The 14,892-nt window shown below is 38.7% G+C and overlaps 1 protein-coding gene across 2 annotated transcripts in view; it reads right to left on the minus strand.

Annotated features, from left to right (window-relative positions):
* Positions 1 to 14,892, minus strand: part of tmem131 (transmembrane protein 131) — a 211,265-nt gene that overhangs the window by 60,455 nt on the left and 135,918 nt on the right. For both annotated transcript variants that reach the window (XM_060826240.1, XM_060826238.1), the window contains 9 exons: positions 10,937 to 11,087; positions 10,795 to 10,851; positions 9,600 to 9,661; positions 9,402 to 9,510; positions 5,631 to 5,739; positions 2,783 to 2,936; positions 2,506 to 2,676; positions 912 to 1,022; positions 687 to 818 (listed from right to left, as the gene is read on the minus strand). In XM_060826240.1, the coding sequence (XP_060682223.1) occupies positions 687 to 818; positions 912 to 1,022; positions 2,506 to 2,676; positions 2,783 to 2,936; positions 5,631 to 5,739; positions 9,402 to 9,510; positions 9,600 to 9,661; positions 10,795 to 10,851; positions 10,937 to 11,087 (1,056 nt within the window). The remainder of the gene's footprint in view (positions 1 to 686; positions 819 to 911; positions 1,023 to 2,505; positions 2,677 to 2,782; positions 2,937 to 5,630; positions 5,740 to 9,401; positions 9,511 to 9,599; positions 9,662 to 10,794; positions 10,852 to 10,936; positions 11,088 to 14,892) is intronic.

Raw genomic sequence — 14,892 nt, forward strand, 5'->3', positions numbered from 1 at the left:
CTTAACAGGGCAACACAGTGGCTCAGTGGTTAGCACAGCTGCCTCAGTCCCAGGGACCTGGGTTTGATTCCACCCTCTGGGTACTATCTGTATGCAGTTTGCACATTGCCCCCATGTCTACGTGCGTTTCCTCTGGCTTCCTCCCACAGTCTAGGTGAATTGACCACGCTAAATTGCCCACAGTGTCCAAGTCAGATGGATCAGCTGCAGGAAATGCAGGGAATGTTTTTTTTTGGGGGGGGGGGGGGGGGGGGGGGGGTGGGAAGAAGAGAGAGAGGAGTTGGGCGAGATGCTTTTTGAAGGGTTGGGTATGGACTAATTGGGCAAATGGCCTGCTTCCACACTGTATGGATTCCATGATAATTTTAACTTGGATGTAGTCCCAGTTGCCAGAAGTAGACATTTGGTGGAATTGAAATACATGCTTTAACAATAGCACTTGCAATAATAGGTAATGGAATAGTATGCAGATTTTTTTTTAATACAAGTTCATTTAAAAGCTTACACAGTTACAAACTAAAAATGCTCACGTGCAAGTCTTAAAATAGTCAGTGTGACTGACCATTTGTTAGAACCTAGTTCATACAAAATCTGACTGGAAGCATGCCATGCACAGAAAATAGTTTTGAAATAAACGGTTAAATGCTGAAAGAAGTGTATGTACAGGATCAGAAATATTGACTCACAGAAGATTGCTCTGTTGGTGACAATTTTTCTAAATCAGAAACACTGGAAAGTGCACTCCTGTTGCCTCTCTCTACAATCAGCAATTCAATACTGAGGCCGTCTCCAACAACATACCAGCCTTTCACTGCCAGCTGAAGAGATCAAGACATCAAAATCAGTAATAGTATGAAGCACAGTGCACAAGTTCTCAAACAATTGCTTATGATCTAAAAATGGCATCTTACCTCAATTGGGTTGCTATTCATAATAACAAAAATAACATTGCCATCTTCTGCAGCACTCAACACACCAAAGTCTATGATGCGTTCTTCTAAACTTGGTGGAAGTACAAAGTACTGCAAAATTAATGTAAAATAGCTGTTTACAAAGAATGTCATAGTCACAAATGAAACAGACTAAAGAGAAAAACAATTATGCTTTCTTCAAAACTAATTTCTGAAAAGATACTTTACGAAACTAAGGACTGATGAAAGCTAAAGCCCCATTTGTACAATGATACCCTCAAATCCAAAGCAAATTCTGAAAAATTCTCTCTACACTCTGGCAGTTATCACTGACCAGAATCTGAATTTGACCAGCCATATAAAAGCCAGACAAGAGCGCAAAGGCTAGGAATTCTGTCACAAGTAATCCCTTCTGATATTCCCCAAATGTCCCTGGCCCCCCTGCAAGCATGCAGAGCTCCAAGGTCTGTGTGCAGCATAGACTTCTGAAACCAGAAATTAGAATGATGCATGAAGCATGTGCAATACTTCAGAATGGCTGCACAGCTTAGAAGGAATGTCACTCCTGACCTTCTAATGCCAGCTTACAATCTACAAGGCACTGGTCAGGAGTGAGATTGTATATTCTGGATGGGTGCAGCTTGATCAACGCTCGAGCAGCCAGAACAGAATAGCCCACCAGTTTGGAACCCCATCTACCTAACTTCAATATTCACTCCTTTTACTGTTGACAAAGTACACTCGATTCCTCTATCTAAAGGAAGTACTGCAGCAATTCACCAAGACTGCTTCAACAGAACTTCCAAACCCATAATCACAACTTAGAAGGACAAGGGCAGATGATGCATGGGAATACCACCACCGGCAAGTTCCCCTCCATGTCATACACTATTCTGACAGGGAACTGTACAGCAAATCCATCACGGTGATTGGGTCTAAATCCTCAAACTCCCTCCTCTAATAGCACTGCAAGTATAACCACATAACAAGGACTGCAATGGCTCATGGGAGCAACTCAAAATCACCACATTCCCTGGGGCAATTAAACATGGGCAATTAATGCCACTGACACCCACAACCCAACAATGATTAAGTATTATCATCTATGTGCCCCTAATGCAGCACAGTAAAACATTATACATGTACAGGAGATATCCTGAATTAAGTCCACAATTGTGGATGGAAGACAGCCATTTCACAAGTGCACAGTCAATGAATATACAACTGACATGACTCTATATAACAAGATAGAAACCATTTTCCTGACAACATGGCATACAGTACATGTACCTCATTTAAAAGTATGTCCACAGCAATCAAGCAGACCAAAAGTTTGAAAAAGAAACTTTTAAAAAAATACAGGAGACAAAAATACAAAAGGAACAGATATGATTACAACAGCAGAAAACACTCTACATTAATTCAGAACATCTTCCCCAATACATCCAGAACCTCTGTTCTCGAATGAAGTTTCAGATAGAACAAATAAAACATTTCGTCTGTACCTTCCAAAACTCATCCTGCAACATATAGTTTTCTAATGAGGTTTGATTTACATAGAAAGCAAAAGCACCAGAAAAATTTTGTTACTTACATCTAAAAACCCTGTATAGGCTCGTACAGGAAGGTGGAATTTTGATGCATTTGTGACAAGCAGAATGTTGCTGTCTATATGAATGGAAGAAGTGGTTGCTTCAAAATGGAGAGAAAATATATAGAGTGCTTCGTGGGGAGGAACAGAAACTGGCTCACTGAAGTTTTTAATCTAAGAGAAAAGAAAAATTGTAGTTAAATATCCTTGAATTCAACATGCAATTGTTCAGAAACCAGATTTGCCACTTTGCAACAAACAGTATGGTGATTATACTTACCTTAAACATTGCCTTTGCATCTTCTAGCAAAGAAACATTGTGTATAATGATTGGAAAATTGAATGTATTTGTTAGATATATTGGCCTCTCCACTGGGTCTGTAGGACTGTCCCTGATATGAAAAAGTGTTGCTGCGTGATCATAGCCCAAATACCTGCAAAATCACAAGAAATGCTTCATTTTTATTTCTCCCTACAACACTGCCTTTAAAGTTGTATGCCAGCAGGCAGTCACAATTAACCACGTCTTCAACTGTTATCCCGTAGCTTAGTCACTGATTAGGTCAAAAGAAAGTGATCAGCATTCAATATGGTTTCATTCTTATGCCCAATATTGGTTTGGGAATGGGGTGGGGGTGGGGGTGGGGGTGTTCGACAAAAGGAGGAGTGGAATGGAGATTATAATTTCCTTTGACTATGCATCAACAAAATAATACAGTTACTGACAGTATAAGTGATAAATGAGGATGTCAGACTCCAACCAACCAGAGAAGCTTAAAACAAAAAATGTTTTTAGGCGAGGAAGAAACTCTTTAAAGGCTTTAATGGAACAGAATGGTGCAAATACCTAAAGCATTTCACTTTTTAAAAAAAATCTAACTGCAGCACACACAGAAGTGATTTGCAAACAAATAATTCCAATTCTCAAAAGATAAATGACTGAATTATTTTCTTTTTGGCAGTGAGCTGGTTAGGAAGTAAATGTTCACACTGACACTAAGACAATGTCCAAGGACTCTTCCCCTTTTAACAGGGAGAAACAATCATTTAGGCATAGAGAACTTAAAAAAAAAGTGTAGAACCCATCTCAGTATCACATTGAAGTGCTGCATAGACTTGGTACCCAAATCTTGGAGTGAAATGATATACGACAAAGGTAAACGTGCTGCTGAGTCATTTATTTCAATAGTCTTTAGACAAGAGCAGATTATTTGTAAAAAGCACTACAAATTTGCAATTCTGACTACAATTCTGGATTCGTAGATTGAGACTTTGCAAAGAAAACAAAACAAAAAGTCAAGACTCCCTCAATCACCCTGATCTCAGGTAAGGGAGTCTGACAATATACTAAAGACTAGGAAAGGACTCCTAATTAGGAGTTACCGGATATTAAACTGGAGCAGAAAACCCTTACCTAGTGCTGATACCAACTATAGAATTCTGATCAGGAGAATGGCAACTCATATTGCTTAATCAAAGACTTTCCTGATCTTTCAGACGGTCAGTCTTAAGCAGCATAGACAGCAAACACATCCAGCAAGGGAAAGAATTAATAAAATCTTTCTATGTAAATCCTCGTAGATTTAAAGTGTCAGAGTTATACAACACGAAACAGACCATTCGCTCCAACCAGTTCATGGCGAACATAATCCCAAAGGGTCACCTGCTGCTGGCCGATATACCTCCAAACCTTTCCTGTTCACGTATCGATCCAAATGTCTTTTAAAATGTTGTAATAGTATCCAAATCCACCACTTCTTCAGGAAGTTCATTTCACACACAAACCACTCTGCGTAAAGACTTTGCCTCATGTCTTTTTTTTAAAATCTCTCTTCTCACCTTAAAAATGTGTCCCCTAGACCCTTCTTGATAAAGGATCGTTGTAAGCATGCAGAAGTCAGAACTGATCCCATTACTATACTAAAAGTGGATTAAATTGGTTTAAGCATATACAGCAAAACCTCAAACATTTCAAAGCCCATAGAACATAAGCTGCCCGTTACCAACATACGGTCTTACAAATTTGATTTTCAGACACAGAAGTGATAAAAGACTAGTATGGGGTGGCTAGTAGGAAAAAAGCAATTTGCATATGGAATCAAATTTCATCTATTTCATATAAAAGATTAGTCAGTTGGTTTCCTTTTTTTTAAAAAAAAAGCACTAATTTGTTTTAAATTAAGTCCAAATAGCAGTATTCATATATAGTGTCTTTAATATAGTTAAATGCCCACGGCACTTCACAGGAAATTTAAAAGACAGAAATTGACACTGAGCTGAAGGAGATATCAGAATGGCTGACTTGAAAGCTTGGTTAGAGTTGGGTATTAGAATATATCTTAAGAGCAGGAAGAGGTTTAGGAGTTTTGGGAGGAAATCCTCGAGTTTCTGGTCTAGTTAGCTAACTGCAGGGTTACCAATTACAGGGTGGAAGATGTGGGGGATAGAGAGAAAAAGGAAAACGAGAAGCAAAATTTCCATTGAAGGTTGTACAACTGTGAATGATAAGATACAGAAATCAGGTGAAAGCACGGAGGAATCCGAGCAAGGTGACATTGAACCTTGTAGTTGGGTGAACAAGATTTCACAAGGGTGTTAGGGTACAGGCAAATAAGTTTTGTTATGAGTTCAAGTTTGTGTAGAGTGGAAATGAGAGGCTGGTCAGCAGACTATTGTAATTGTAAAATTTGGAGGCAAAGGCATAGATGAAGATTTCAGCAGTTGAGCAAAGACAAAACAGCAATATTATAAAAAGGTAACCAAATAAGTAAACAAACAAACAAACAAACTCCCTACCTGAGGGAATCAACCATCAATTTTTGATTGCTGGAGAAACTTAGGGGGTTTGGCAACATCTATGGACCAGAAGCAAATGTGGACAGTGAAACCAAATTAATGTTTCAAGTCCAATATGATAATTCTTCTGAGGAGTTATTATATATCAGAGTTGAAAATGCTGATTGTTTTACTCTCCAAAAGATGCTGCAAAACCTGAGTTTCTCCAGCACTTTGTTTTTGTTTCAGATTTCTAGAATCTGCAGTATTTTGCTTTTAACAATTTGATTTGTTAAAATAAGGTTAACTTTTACAAGAGAAAATTCTCCTGAATTAAATTTCACCAAACTTACCCTTCTAACACTTCTGCTTGGTATGGAATTTCAAGTTTTGAATAATTTTTCTCTTTTGCTTTCACTGTTATTTTCCCAGAAAACTGTAATGTATTTTTTGCTTTTGAAGCTGAAATAAAAAAAAACAAACCAGTAGCTACTATGGTCATCAAGTCAGAAATATAACATTTAGAATTTCTGATTTGCAACACTTCTTTTGCGCCTCTTAAATAATAGCAACTAAATTCCATTGTAGATTGCACATCTACTTTGCAACAACTTGTACACAGATCCGATGAGTGAAAAAAAAAGAATATAACATTCAATAGCTGAGAATGCATTTCACCATACTACATTGTAACTTTTCAACTACAAAGTATGAAGTTGTGAATATTTCTACCCATCAACTCCATTTCCAGTAGTTTGAGGGGTCAGTAAGCAGAAAGTACAGATGAGAATTTTTGAAAAAAAGTTAGGGGAGAAAACATGATCTGCAAAGTGCCATTGAAAAAGACAAAAACAGCCTCAATTAGAACTTTCAAGAGGGAATGGAGTTTAAGCCTGAAAAAGGAAGAACTCTCATGAGATTACTGATCCATCATATTCTTTGATAAACCACCTATTTAGTCCCACTCCCTTATACCTTTTTAAATCAGAGCTGAGAGATTCTTCTGTCGACTTAGGACCTCTTTAGTACATGAACAAGTTTATGCTATCAATTTTATCTGCTCCTTTATAAGTGTGGAAACTGTAAAGCTTCCTTTTCTCCCCCGATGGGAATTTCTTTAATTGTATCTTAAGTTTAGGATATGCCAATGTTATGCTTCAACGTAGTTCACAGCCAAAAAAAAGTTACATATGCAAAGCCCCAAACAATATAATCAAGTTTCATACTGATAAATCTTTTTGTATTAAATTATGATTTTAGTGCAAATGTTGCTACACTTTGGTATAAATAATTGATGTGAAAGAAAATGCATATTAACTGTAAATAATCTGAAGCTTGTACAGCCAAGGAGCATTGGAAAGGCAGAAACACTGCAAAACTGCTTTAAATGCAAGATGGTGTTGGATCCAAGCCAAGATGGCAGCAGGGCTGTGTGCAGAATCTTGCCCAGGCTTATCCTCCTGCATGCTTAGTCTTCTTTTCTTTTTACTTCTGCTCTAATTTTTTTCATTTTTTTTCCTTTTCTTTGGAGCCTTTTGCAGCAGGTTATTTGTCAAAATCAGCGTGGCTCCTAGAATGGACACGCATGGAACTGTGTCACTCCTGACAGTTGACAGTAGTTGCAGATCGTCAGGTAACTGGATGCAGCAGCAGGGATGTCCTCCTGATGTTTGGGGCTGGCGGTGGCAAGGCGCCCAAGTGACCGGGTGAGTTGGCAGCTGCAGTGTGACATACCCAGAGGCAGGACTCCCAGAGGCAAAGGTAATAGTAGAGTCAGTGACTCCTGGTTGCAGGACAAGTACAGGTCCAGTACAGATTATAGTAAGGAGATGGCACCTAGAGTGGCGATTCCTACATTGATGGGTTCGGCACAGGCAAAGTGGTGGAGGCAGGGCCAGGTGTTTTTAACAGATCCAGTTCAGGGCTCCGGATTCTCTTTCAGGTGTTCTTTGATCCTTTTTATTCTTAAGCTACTCAAAATGGCACAGGATTGTGGTGACTGTTGAAGCTTTTTACTGGATTATTCACTGTAAAAAGTGACAATAAATTATTTATGGATTACAATTAAAAGGCATAGAGGCTGCTCTTGCTTAATTCCATTGAGGTGGCAAACAAAAATCAAACATTTCAGGCATGCCTGAGGTCATACAAAATGCAACTGTTTCATGGGAGTATCACAACCATTTTGTATAATATAATGCTTAAAATTTGGTGATGGCAAAACACAGCTACAAAATAAAGCCGTCACTATTACCAAAGGGAAGGCATTTCAGCAATTTTAAGTGCCGTAAGTACACTATTTCCCATTGGTCTCAGGACTCGTGTCAAGATCTTCTGTGCACTACATGAAGTAGTGAACAACATTTCATATTTTGGGAGATGTTAACAACAACATTTGGCTTCAAGCTTGATTTGAGCAAAAACAGCAATGAAGGACCGGAATGAAAATAATGTAGCTCAGCAAGGAAGATAATTGCAAATTTAAAGCAAACAATTCCAGAGAATTAGTGAGAATTACATACTCAAGGCCAAAATTCCACATGCAAAATTCAATTCATTAGGGTACAAAAAGCTGTTGAACCAAGTCAAAACCAACAAGAACTAAAATTCAATTGTAAACCTCATTTAAAAAATGAGTTTCAAACGGGGTCCTTTTGAGTAAGAGGAAGCAGCAACTTATGCTGCTATGTGCATGGAACAGCAGACCAAACATTTCTGATAGACTTAAATCAGTAGCAAATGGGATCTGGTTATTGGCCAAAATTCCAATGCCATAATGAAACTGACTTGTAAGGCTCAAGGGGTAATGCAGGGGTATGGGTGGGTTTCGCTTCGGCGGGTCGGTGTGGACTTGTTGGGCCGAAGGGCCTGTTTCCACACTGTAAGTCTAAGTCTAATCTAATCATGCAGACCTCTTTTGAAATGTTCATTTAAAGAATGCCTTTCAGCCAACACAAAGCATGCTGGGTGTCATATCAACTGGCTGAGTGGCCTGTTCTTGAGATTATATTTAATCTGATTGTAGCATTCACTCTACTCTCCTGCTTACTTCTAATACTCTTTTGACTCTTGATACAGTGAAGAATCCACAACCCTCTGTTTTACAAATATTCAACAAGCCTGCCTCCACTTTTTTCTGGGAGCCAGAGAGGCCTACAGACTCATGATCCTCAGAAAAAATACTTCTCATTTAAAATGAAAGACCCCTTATTTTTAAACTGATCCCCTTAGTTCTAGTCTTCATAAGAATCCTTTCCGCATTTACCCTTTCAAAGTTCTACGCCTCCATTTTATATCAGGGGGATTCAGAAAGGTTGGATCAAAGCTGGAGACAAAAATTACGAAAAAGTAAATGTTGCTGCAATACTGTTATTCTTCAACAACACATAAGAATGGCACTCATTTCAAGAAAATATGAACCTTGTTGGACAAGTTCTTCTTTGGTTATTGCACCAAATGATTAAACCAAAAGATAGCATAGATACAATATATAAAAAAATAAAGGAGGAAGGAACTGGAGCAGATTAGAAAACCTTTTGCAAGTTCAACACAACACGCACAAGAATAGTCTCCAAGAATGTACTCACTCAAACCATTGAGTGTATATATTACGAGATAGATAGGCCCTTGTTTAATAAAGGGGATCAAAGATTAAGAGGAGAAAGCAGGAGAATGGATCGAATAACATATCAGCCATGATTGAATGGCATAGGAAAACTCGATGGGCCGAATCAATTCTGCTCTTATATTTTATGGTCATGAGTCACCTTGCCAAAGATAACAGGGATCACTGGGGAAAAAAAAAAAATCAGGCTGCTGTTTTTATTAACAACTATACAGTTGTGAGAACACACCCATCTAGAGTCAGTGCTACAAATAGGAAGACAGTTAATACAAACAAAAAGGCATTTATTTACACATGGTAATATAAATTCTAATATTCCTTATAGTCCACCTATAGCAGTTTGCTTTCTGAGCTACTGCATGCAAAGCATTTGAATGGTATGGAAGAACAGAGCATATTAGATTTCCAGAGAAAGATGCAATGTCTAAATTGACAAAAACATTTCAATGACCTTATCTAGTTCAAAATTAATTAATACTTACTTTAGGGAAACACTCACCATCAAATATAATACTTGCAACTTTGGTATATTTTGTTTCTGATGCCTTCAGTGTAATTGGTTTAAAGTCTACTGTAACAGCTTCATTTGGTGGAGTTGGTTTAATACTCTATAAAGAGAAAACACATGTACATTAACTATCAAGTAAAAATATGAAAGTAATAATTTATAGTCTGAAGTCAGAAAGTAAGAGCTTACTGTTATTGGTACATCTTTTGCTCCTGAATTTAATAAATGAAGATTTAAAACTTTTGGAAGATCTGTCGAGAAAATGACAAGATTAAATATTTTGCTATCCACATGCATCAGCTGATTGCTGAGAATCAAAACTACAATTAAAATGTATTTTTTCCTTCCATTAGAGACTACACTGGAATAAAAGTTTACTGGAAGGCACGAGTTTTAAAAACTATTCGTATACTTGCAATTACAGTTATGACTTAGACTTAGACTTACAGACTTAGACTTACAGTGTGGAAACAGGCCCTTCGGCCCAACAAGTCCACACCGACCCGCCAAAGCGAAACCCACCCATACCCCTACATTACCCCTTACCTAACACTACGGGCAATTTAGCATGGCCAATTCACCTGACCCGCACATCTTTGGACTGTGGGAGGAAACCGGAGCACCCGGAGGAAACCCACGCAGACACGGGGAGAACGTGCAAACTCCACACAGCCAGTCGCCTGAGTCGGGAATTGAACCCGGGTCTTCAGGCGCTGTGAGGCAGCAGTGCTAACCACTGTGCCACCGTGCCGCCCACTGATGCTGCTCCAAGAACTATAATTGGTAAACTAGAAATCAGATCATTTTTGCATACTTTTTATTCAGATGAAGAACTTGCTAAAGAAAAAAAAAGTTAATTTTAATTACACATATATAGCTAGGTGAGAGTATCAGATTATTAAAACAGCTACAATATTGTAACCAAACATTTGAGACAAGATTAAACCAGTTGACATTTATGCTGAAAGACCTAAATACCAAAATAAGGAGTTTCAGTCAAAGTTGATCTGGTCTAAACTCAATTACAACAGGTCTATTCTTGGCAGTGTTGAGTGGTGGGATTAACATTACAGGAATTAAAAAAACAAAGTGGAGCAAAACAATGCTGCCAGACCCGCTGAGTTTCTCAAAGAACTTTATATTTATTTCAGATTATCAGAATCTACAGCATTTTACTAGTGCTTCACTTCGAGGAATAGTTCAACGAGATGAAATGTAGAAGAATGATAGACAAAGAAGGAAGAAAAAGCACATAGTGGAAACTGAATGAAAGAAGTGGCTCCACAAACACCGATGAAGCCAGAGTATTTGAAACAAAAATATGAAGTAGATGAATTAAAATCAATGTTTTTACTTTTTAAATTAAAAAAAAATAGAAGCTCACCTTGAGTCCGTAATGTACCAAAATCTAGCATTTCTGTCGAGGAATAAATTCCGGGTGCTGTAAGAAGAATATTTTCTCACTTTAAAAATCAGGAAGGTCATGAGAGAAAGTGAATGAGAGAAAACATGAATATCTGACTCACCTGTTGTAACTTCCACTTCAACAGGTAAAATGAGAAATTCTGTATTGTCTGATGCATTTGTTTTTATTCTGATAAAGGCTGTATGATTATCTGCTTCTCTTGAAGAAAAACTGGCTCGCATCACAGCTTTTGTTTCATAGGGTGGGATCTCCTAGTTACAAAAAATACAAGATCTTATGCACATTAAAATCAATTGTTCTGACACAAGGTTAGCAAGTCAAACCAGCCTCCCTGTCACTGGATTTGCACCAATGATGCTTGAAATTGCTCAACTGTTCTGAACCAGACCCTACAAAGAGGGGATTTTGGGCACAACGTTTGTAACTCAAGAAAATTAATAAAGAATCATGTAACATTAACAGAACACAATGAACAAAGAACTCTAATATCTACAATCTAAGCCCAATTATCTTCAGCTATAAATCTCCACTTACACCATAGGCTTTTAAAAGAATAACAAAAAACAATTGCCAGTTTGATGAACAAATTAACAGCAAATACCAGGCCTGCATGAAATCTTTTAATAATGGATTGTATTACAGAATTGGATATTTGTATATTTGCTTGAATTCTGAAGGCACCAGTTAATGGAAACAACTTCTGCATAACTCTGGAAGGCTTTACTTATTTCTTACTACTGGATTCTTTCCCCGCACTTTCAATAAGTTGATAACTGGAGAGTGCAAAACCAAAAACAGAATTTCCAGTCTAGTAGCTTCTGAAGTAAAAAGGTTTCCTGTCACAAAACTTAAATCAAAGCCAGTTCATGTTTTCTTTCCCATTTCTTCAACATTCTCGGTGGTTGGCTGACCAGTGCTGGTTCACTCTCAATTGACCAACTCAACATCTAAACAGGTGCCAGTTCCCAAGTAAAACAACATCTCAGTGCTGGAGTGTCTACAGTAGTCTTAGAGCAGCAATTACCTTGCATTAATTTTCTGGGCCAACAGCAAAGACTCTTTTGTTCTCTTTTCTAAGAAACTGTTCAAAATTCAATTTTTAAACTGCAACTCAGTTCCAAAGTAAACAAAATAAGATAGTCTCAACACAATGGGAAAAAAAATCATAGCAGCAAAGCAAGCATTATCCTAAAACAGCCACCACCTCACCAGGCCAAGCAAACATATGACCCATCTAATGTATTAATGACTTGAAGTGATGTAAAGTATGGCTGCCAAACTTGCTAACAACATAAAAAATGGACAGGCAAAGTAAGTTGAGGAGCATGTGAGAGGGCTGCTAAAAGTGAATGGGAATAACGTGGCAAACTCACATGGGAAAATGAACCTGTCTATTTTTGCAGCAAATAATATGCTTTCTTTTTATTTTTAAGTGGAGAAAGATTGCAGAGATCAGATACCAAGGGAACAGAGGAGATTTACAACTATGACCATGAAAGAATTGCATATTAATCTTTTGCAAGTTTAGCAAGTAATTGAGAGAGAGAGATAACATTATAATCTTTTACTGCAAGTGGAGCAGAATACAAAAGTAGAGACAGGGAAGTTTTTGGGTGGAACTGAGAAATAAGAAAGGGATGATCACCTTATTGGGATTGTATTATAGATGACCTAATAGTCAGAGGAAAATTGAGAAACAAACTTGTAAGGAGATCTCAGTTATCTGTAAGAATAATTGGGTGGTTATGGTAAGGGATTTTAACTTTCCAAACTGGGACTGCCATAGTGTTAAAGGTTTAGACGGAGAGGAATTTCTTAAGTGTGTACAAGACAATTTTCTGATTCAGTACGTGGATGTACCTACTAGAGAAGGTGCAAAACTTGACCTACTCTTGGGAGATAAGGTGACTGAGGTGTCAGTGGGGAAGCACTTTGGGGCCAGCGACCATAATTCCATTAAATTTAAAATAGAGATGGAAAAGCATAGACCAGATCTAAAAGTTGATGTTCTAAATTGGAGAAAGGCCAATTTTGATGGTATTAGGCAAGAACTTTCAAAAGCTGATTGGGGACAGCTGGAAAATGGGAAGCCTTCAGGAATGAGATAACGAGAATCCATAGTATGTATATTCCTGTTAGGGCAAAAGGAAAGGCTGATAGGTATAAGGAATGCTGGATGACTAAAGAAATTTATGGGTTGGTCAAGAAAAAGGAAGCGTTTGTAAGGTACAGACAGGATAGATCGAGTGAATCCTTAGAAGAGTATAAAGCAAGCAGGAGTATACTTGAGAGAGAAATCAGGGGGGCAAAAAAGGGAACATGAGATAGTTTTGGCAAATAGAATTAAGGAGAATCCAAAGGGGTTTTACAAATATATGAAGGACAAAACAGTAACTAGGAAAAGAATACTGCCCCTCAAAAGAGCAGCAGGACAGCTTTTGTGTGGAGCCGCAGAAAATAAGCGGGGGGGGGGGGGGGGGGGGAAAAAAGACACTAAATTAGCATTTTGCATCAGTATTTACCGTGGAAAAGGATATGGAACATATAGAGTGTAGGGAAATAGATGGTAACACCTTGCAAAATGTCCATATTACAGAGGAGGAAGTGCTGGATGTCTTGAAACACAAAAGGTGGATAAATCCCCAGGGCATTATCAGGTGTAGCAGAGAACTTGGTGGGAAGCTAGAGAAGTGATTGCTGGGTCTCTTGCTGAGATATTTGCATCATGATAGTCACAGGTGAGGTGCCGGAAGAAGGGAGTTTGGCAAACGTGGTGCCACTGTTTAAGAAGGGTTGTAAGGACAAGCCAGGGAACTATTGACTAGTGAGCATGACGTCGGTGGTGGGCAAGTTGTTGGAGGGAATCCTGAGGGACAGGATGTACATGTACTTGGAAAGGCAAGGACTGATTAGGGATAGTCAACATGGCTTTGTGCGTGGGAAATCATGTCTCACAAACTTGATTGAGTTTTTTGAAGAAGTAACAAAGGATTGATGAGGGCAGAGCAGTAGATGTGATCTATGTGGAGTTCAGTAAGGCATTCGATAAGGTTCTCCAAGGGAGACTGATTAGCAAGGTTAGATCTCACGGAATACAGGGAGAACTAGCCATTTGGAAACAGAACTGGCTCAAAAAGGTAGAAGACAGAAGGTGGTGGAGAGTTGTTTTTCAGACTGGAGGCCTGCAACCAGTGGAGTGCTGGGTCCTCTACATTTTGTCATTTACATAAATGATTTGTATGTGAGCATAAGAGGTACAGTTAGTAAGTTTGCAGATGACACCAGTATTGGAGGTGTAGCGGACAGCGAAGAAGGTTACCTCAGATTACAAGAGGATCTTGACCAGATGGGCCAATGGGCTGAGAAGTGGCAGATGGAGTTTAATTCAGATAAATGAGAGGTGCTGCATTTTGGGAAAGCAAATCTTAGCAGGACTTGTACACTTAATGGTAAGGAACTAAGGAGCGTTGCTGAACAAAGAGACCTTGGAGTGCAGGTTCATTGCTCCTTGAAAAAGTGGAGTCGCAGATAGATAGGATAGTGAAGGTGGCTTTCCCTTATTGGTCAGAGTACTGAGTACAGGAGTTGGGAGGTCATGTTGCGGCGGTACAGGACATTGGTTAGGCCACTGTTGGAATACTGCATGCAATTCTGATCTCCTGCCTATCGGAAAGATGTTGTGAAACTTGAAAGGGTTCAGAAAAGATTTACAAGGATGTTGCCAGGGTTGGAGGATTTGAGCTATATGGTGATATGGAGAATCTGAACAGGCTGGAGCTGTTTTCCCTGGAGCACCGGAGGCTGAGGGGTGATCTTATAGAGGCTTACAAAATTATGAGAGGCATGGATACGATAAATAGACAAAGTCTTTTTCCTGGTGTCGGGGAGTCCAGACTAGAGAGCATAGGTTATAGGGGAGAGGGGAAGATAGAAAAAAGACCCAAGAGGCAACTTTTCCACACACAGGGTGGTACATGTATGGAATGAGCTGCCAGAGGAAGTGGTGGAGGTTGGTACAATTGCAACATTTAAGAGGCATTTGGATGGGTACATGAA

The sequence above is a fragment of the Hemiscyllium ocellatum genome, chromosome 6 (assembly GCF_020745735.1).
Source record: "Hemiscyllium ocellatum isolate sHemOce1 chromosome 6, sHemOce1.pat.X.cur, whole genome shotgun sequence".
NCBI lineage: Eukaryota > Metazoa > Chordata > Chondrichthyes > Orectolobiformes > Hemiscylliidae > Hemiscyllium > Hemiscyllium ocellatum.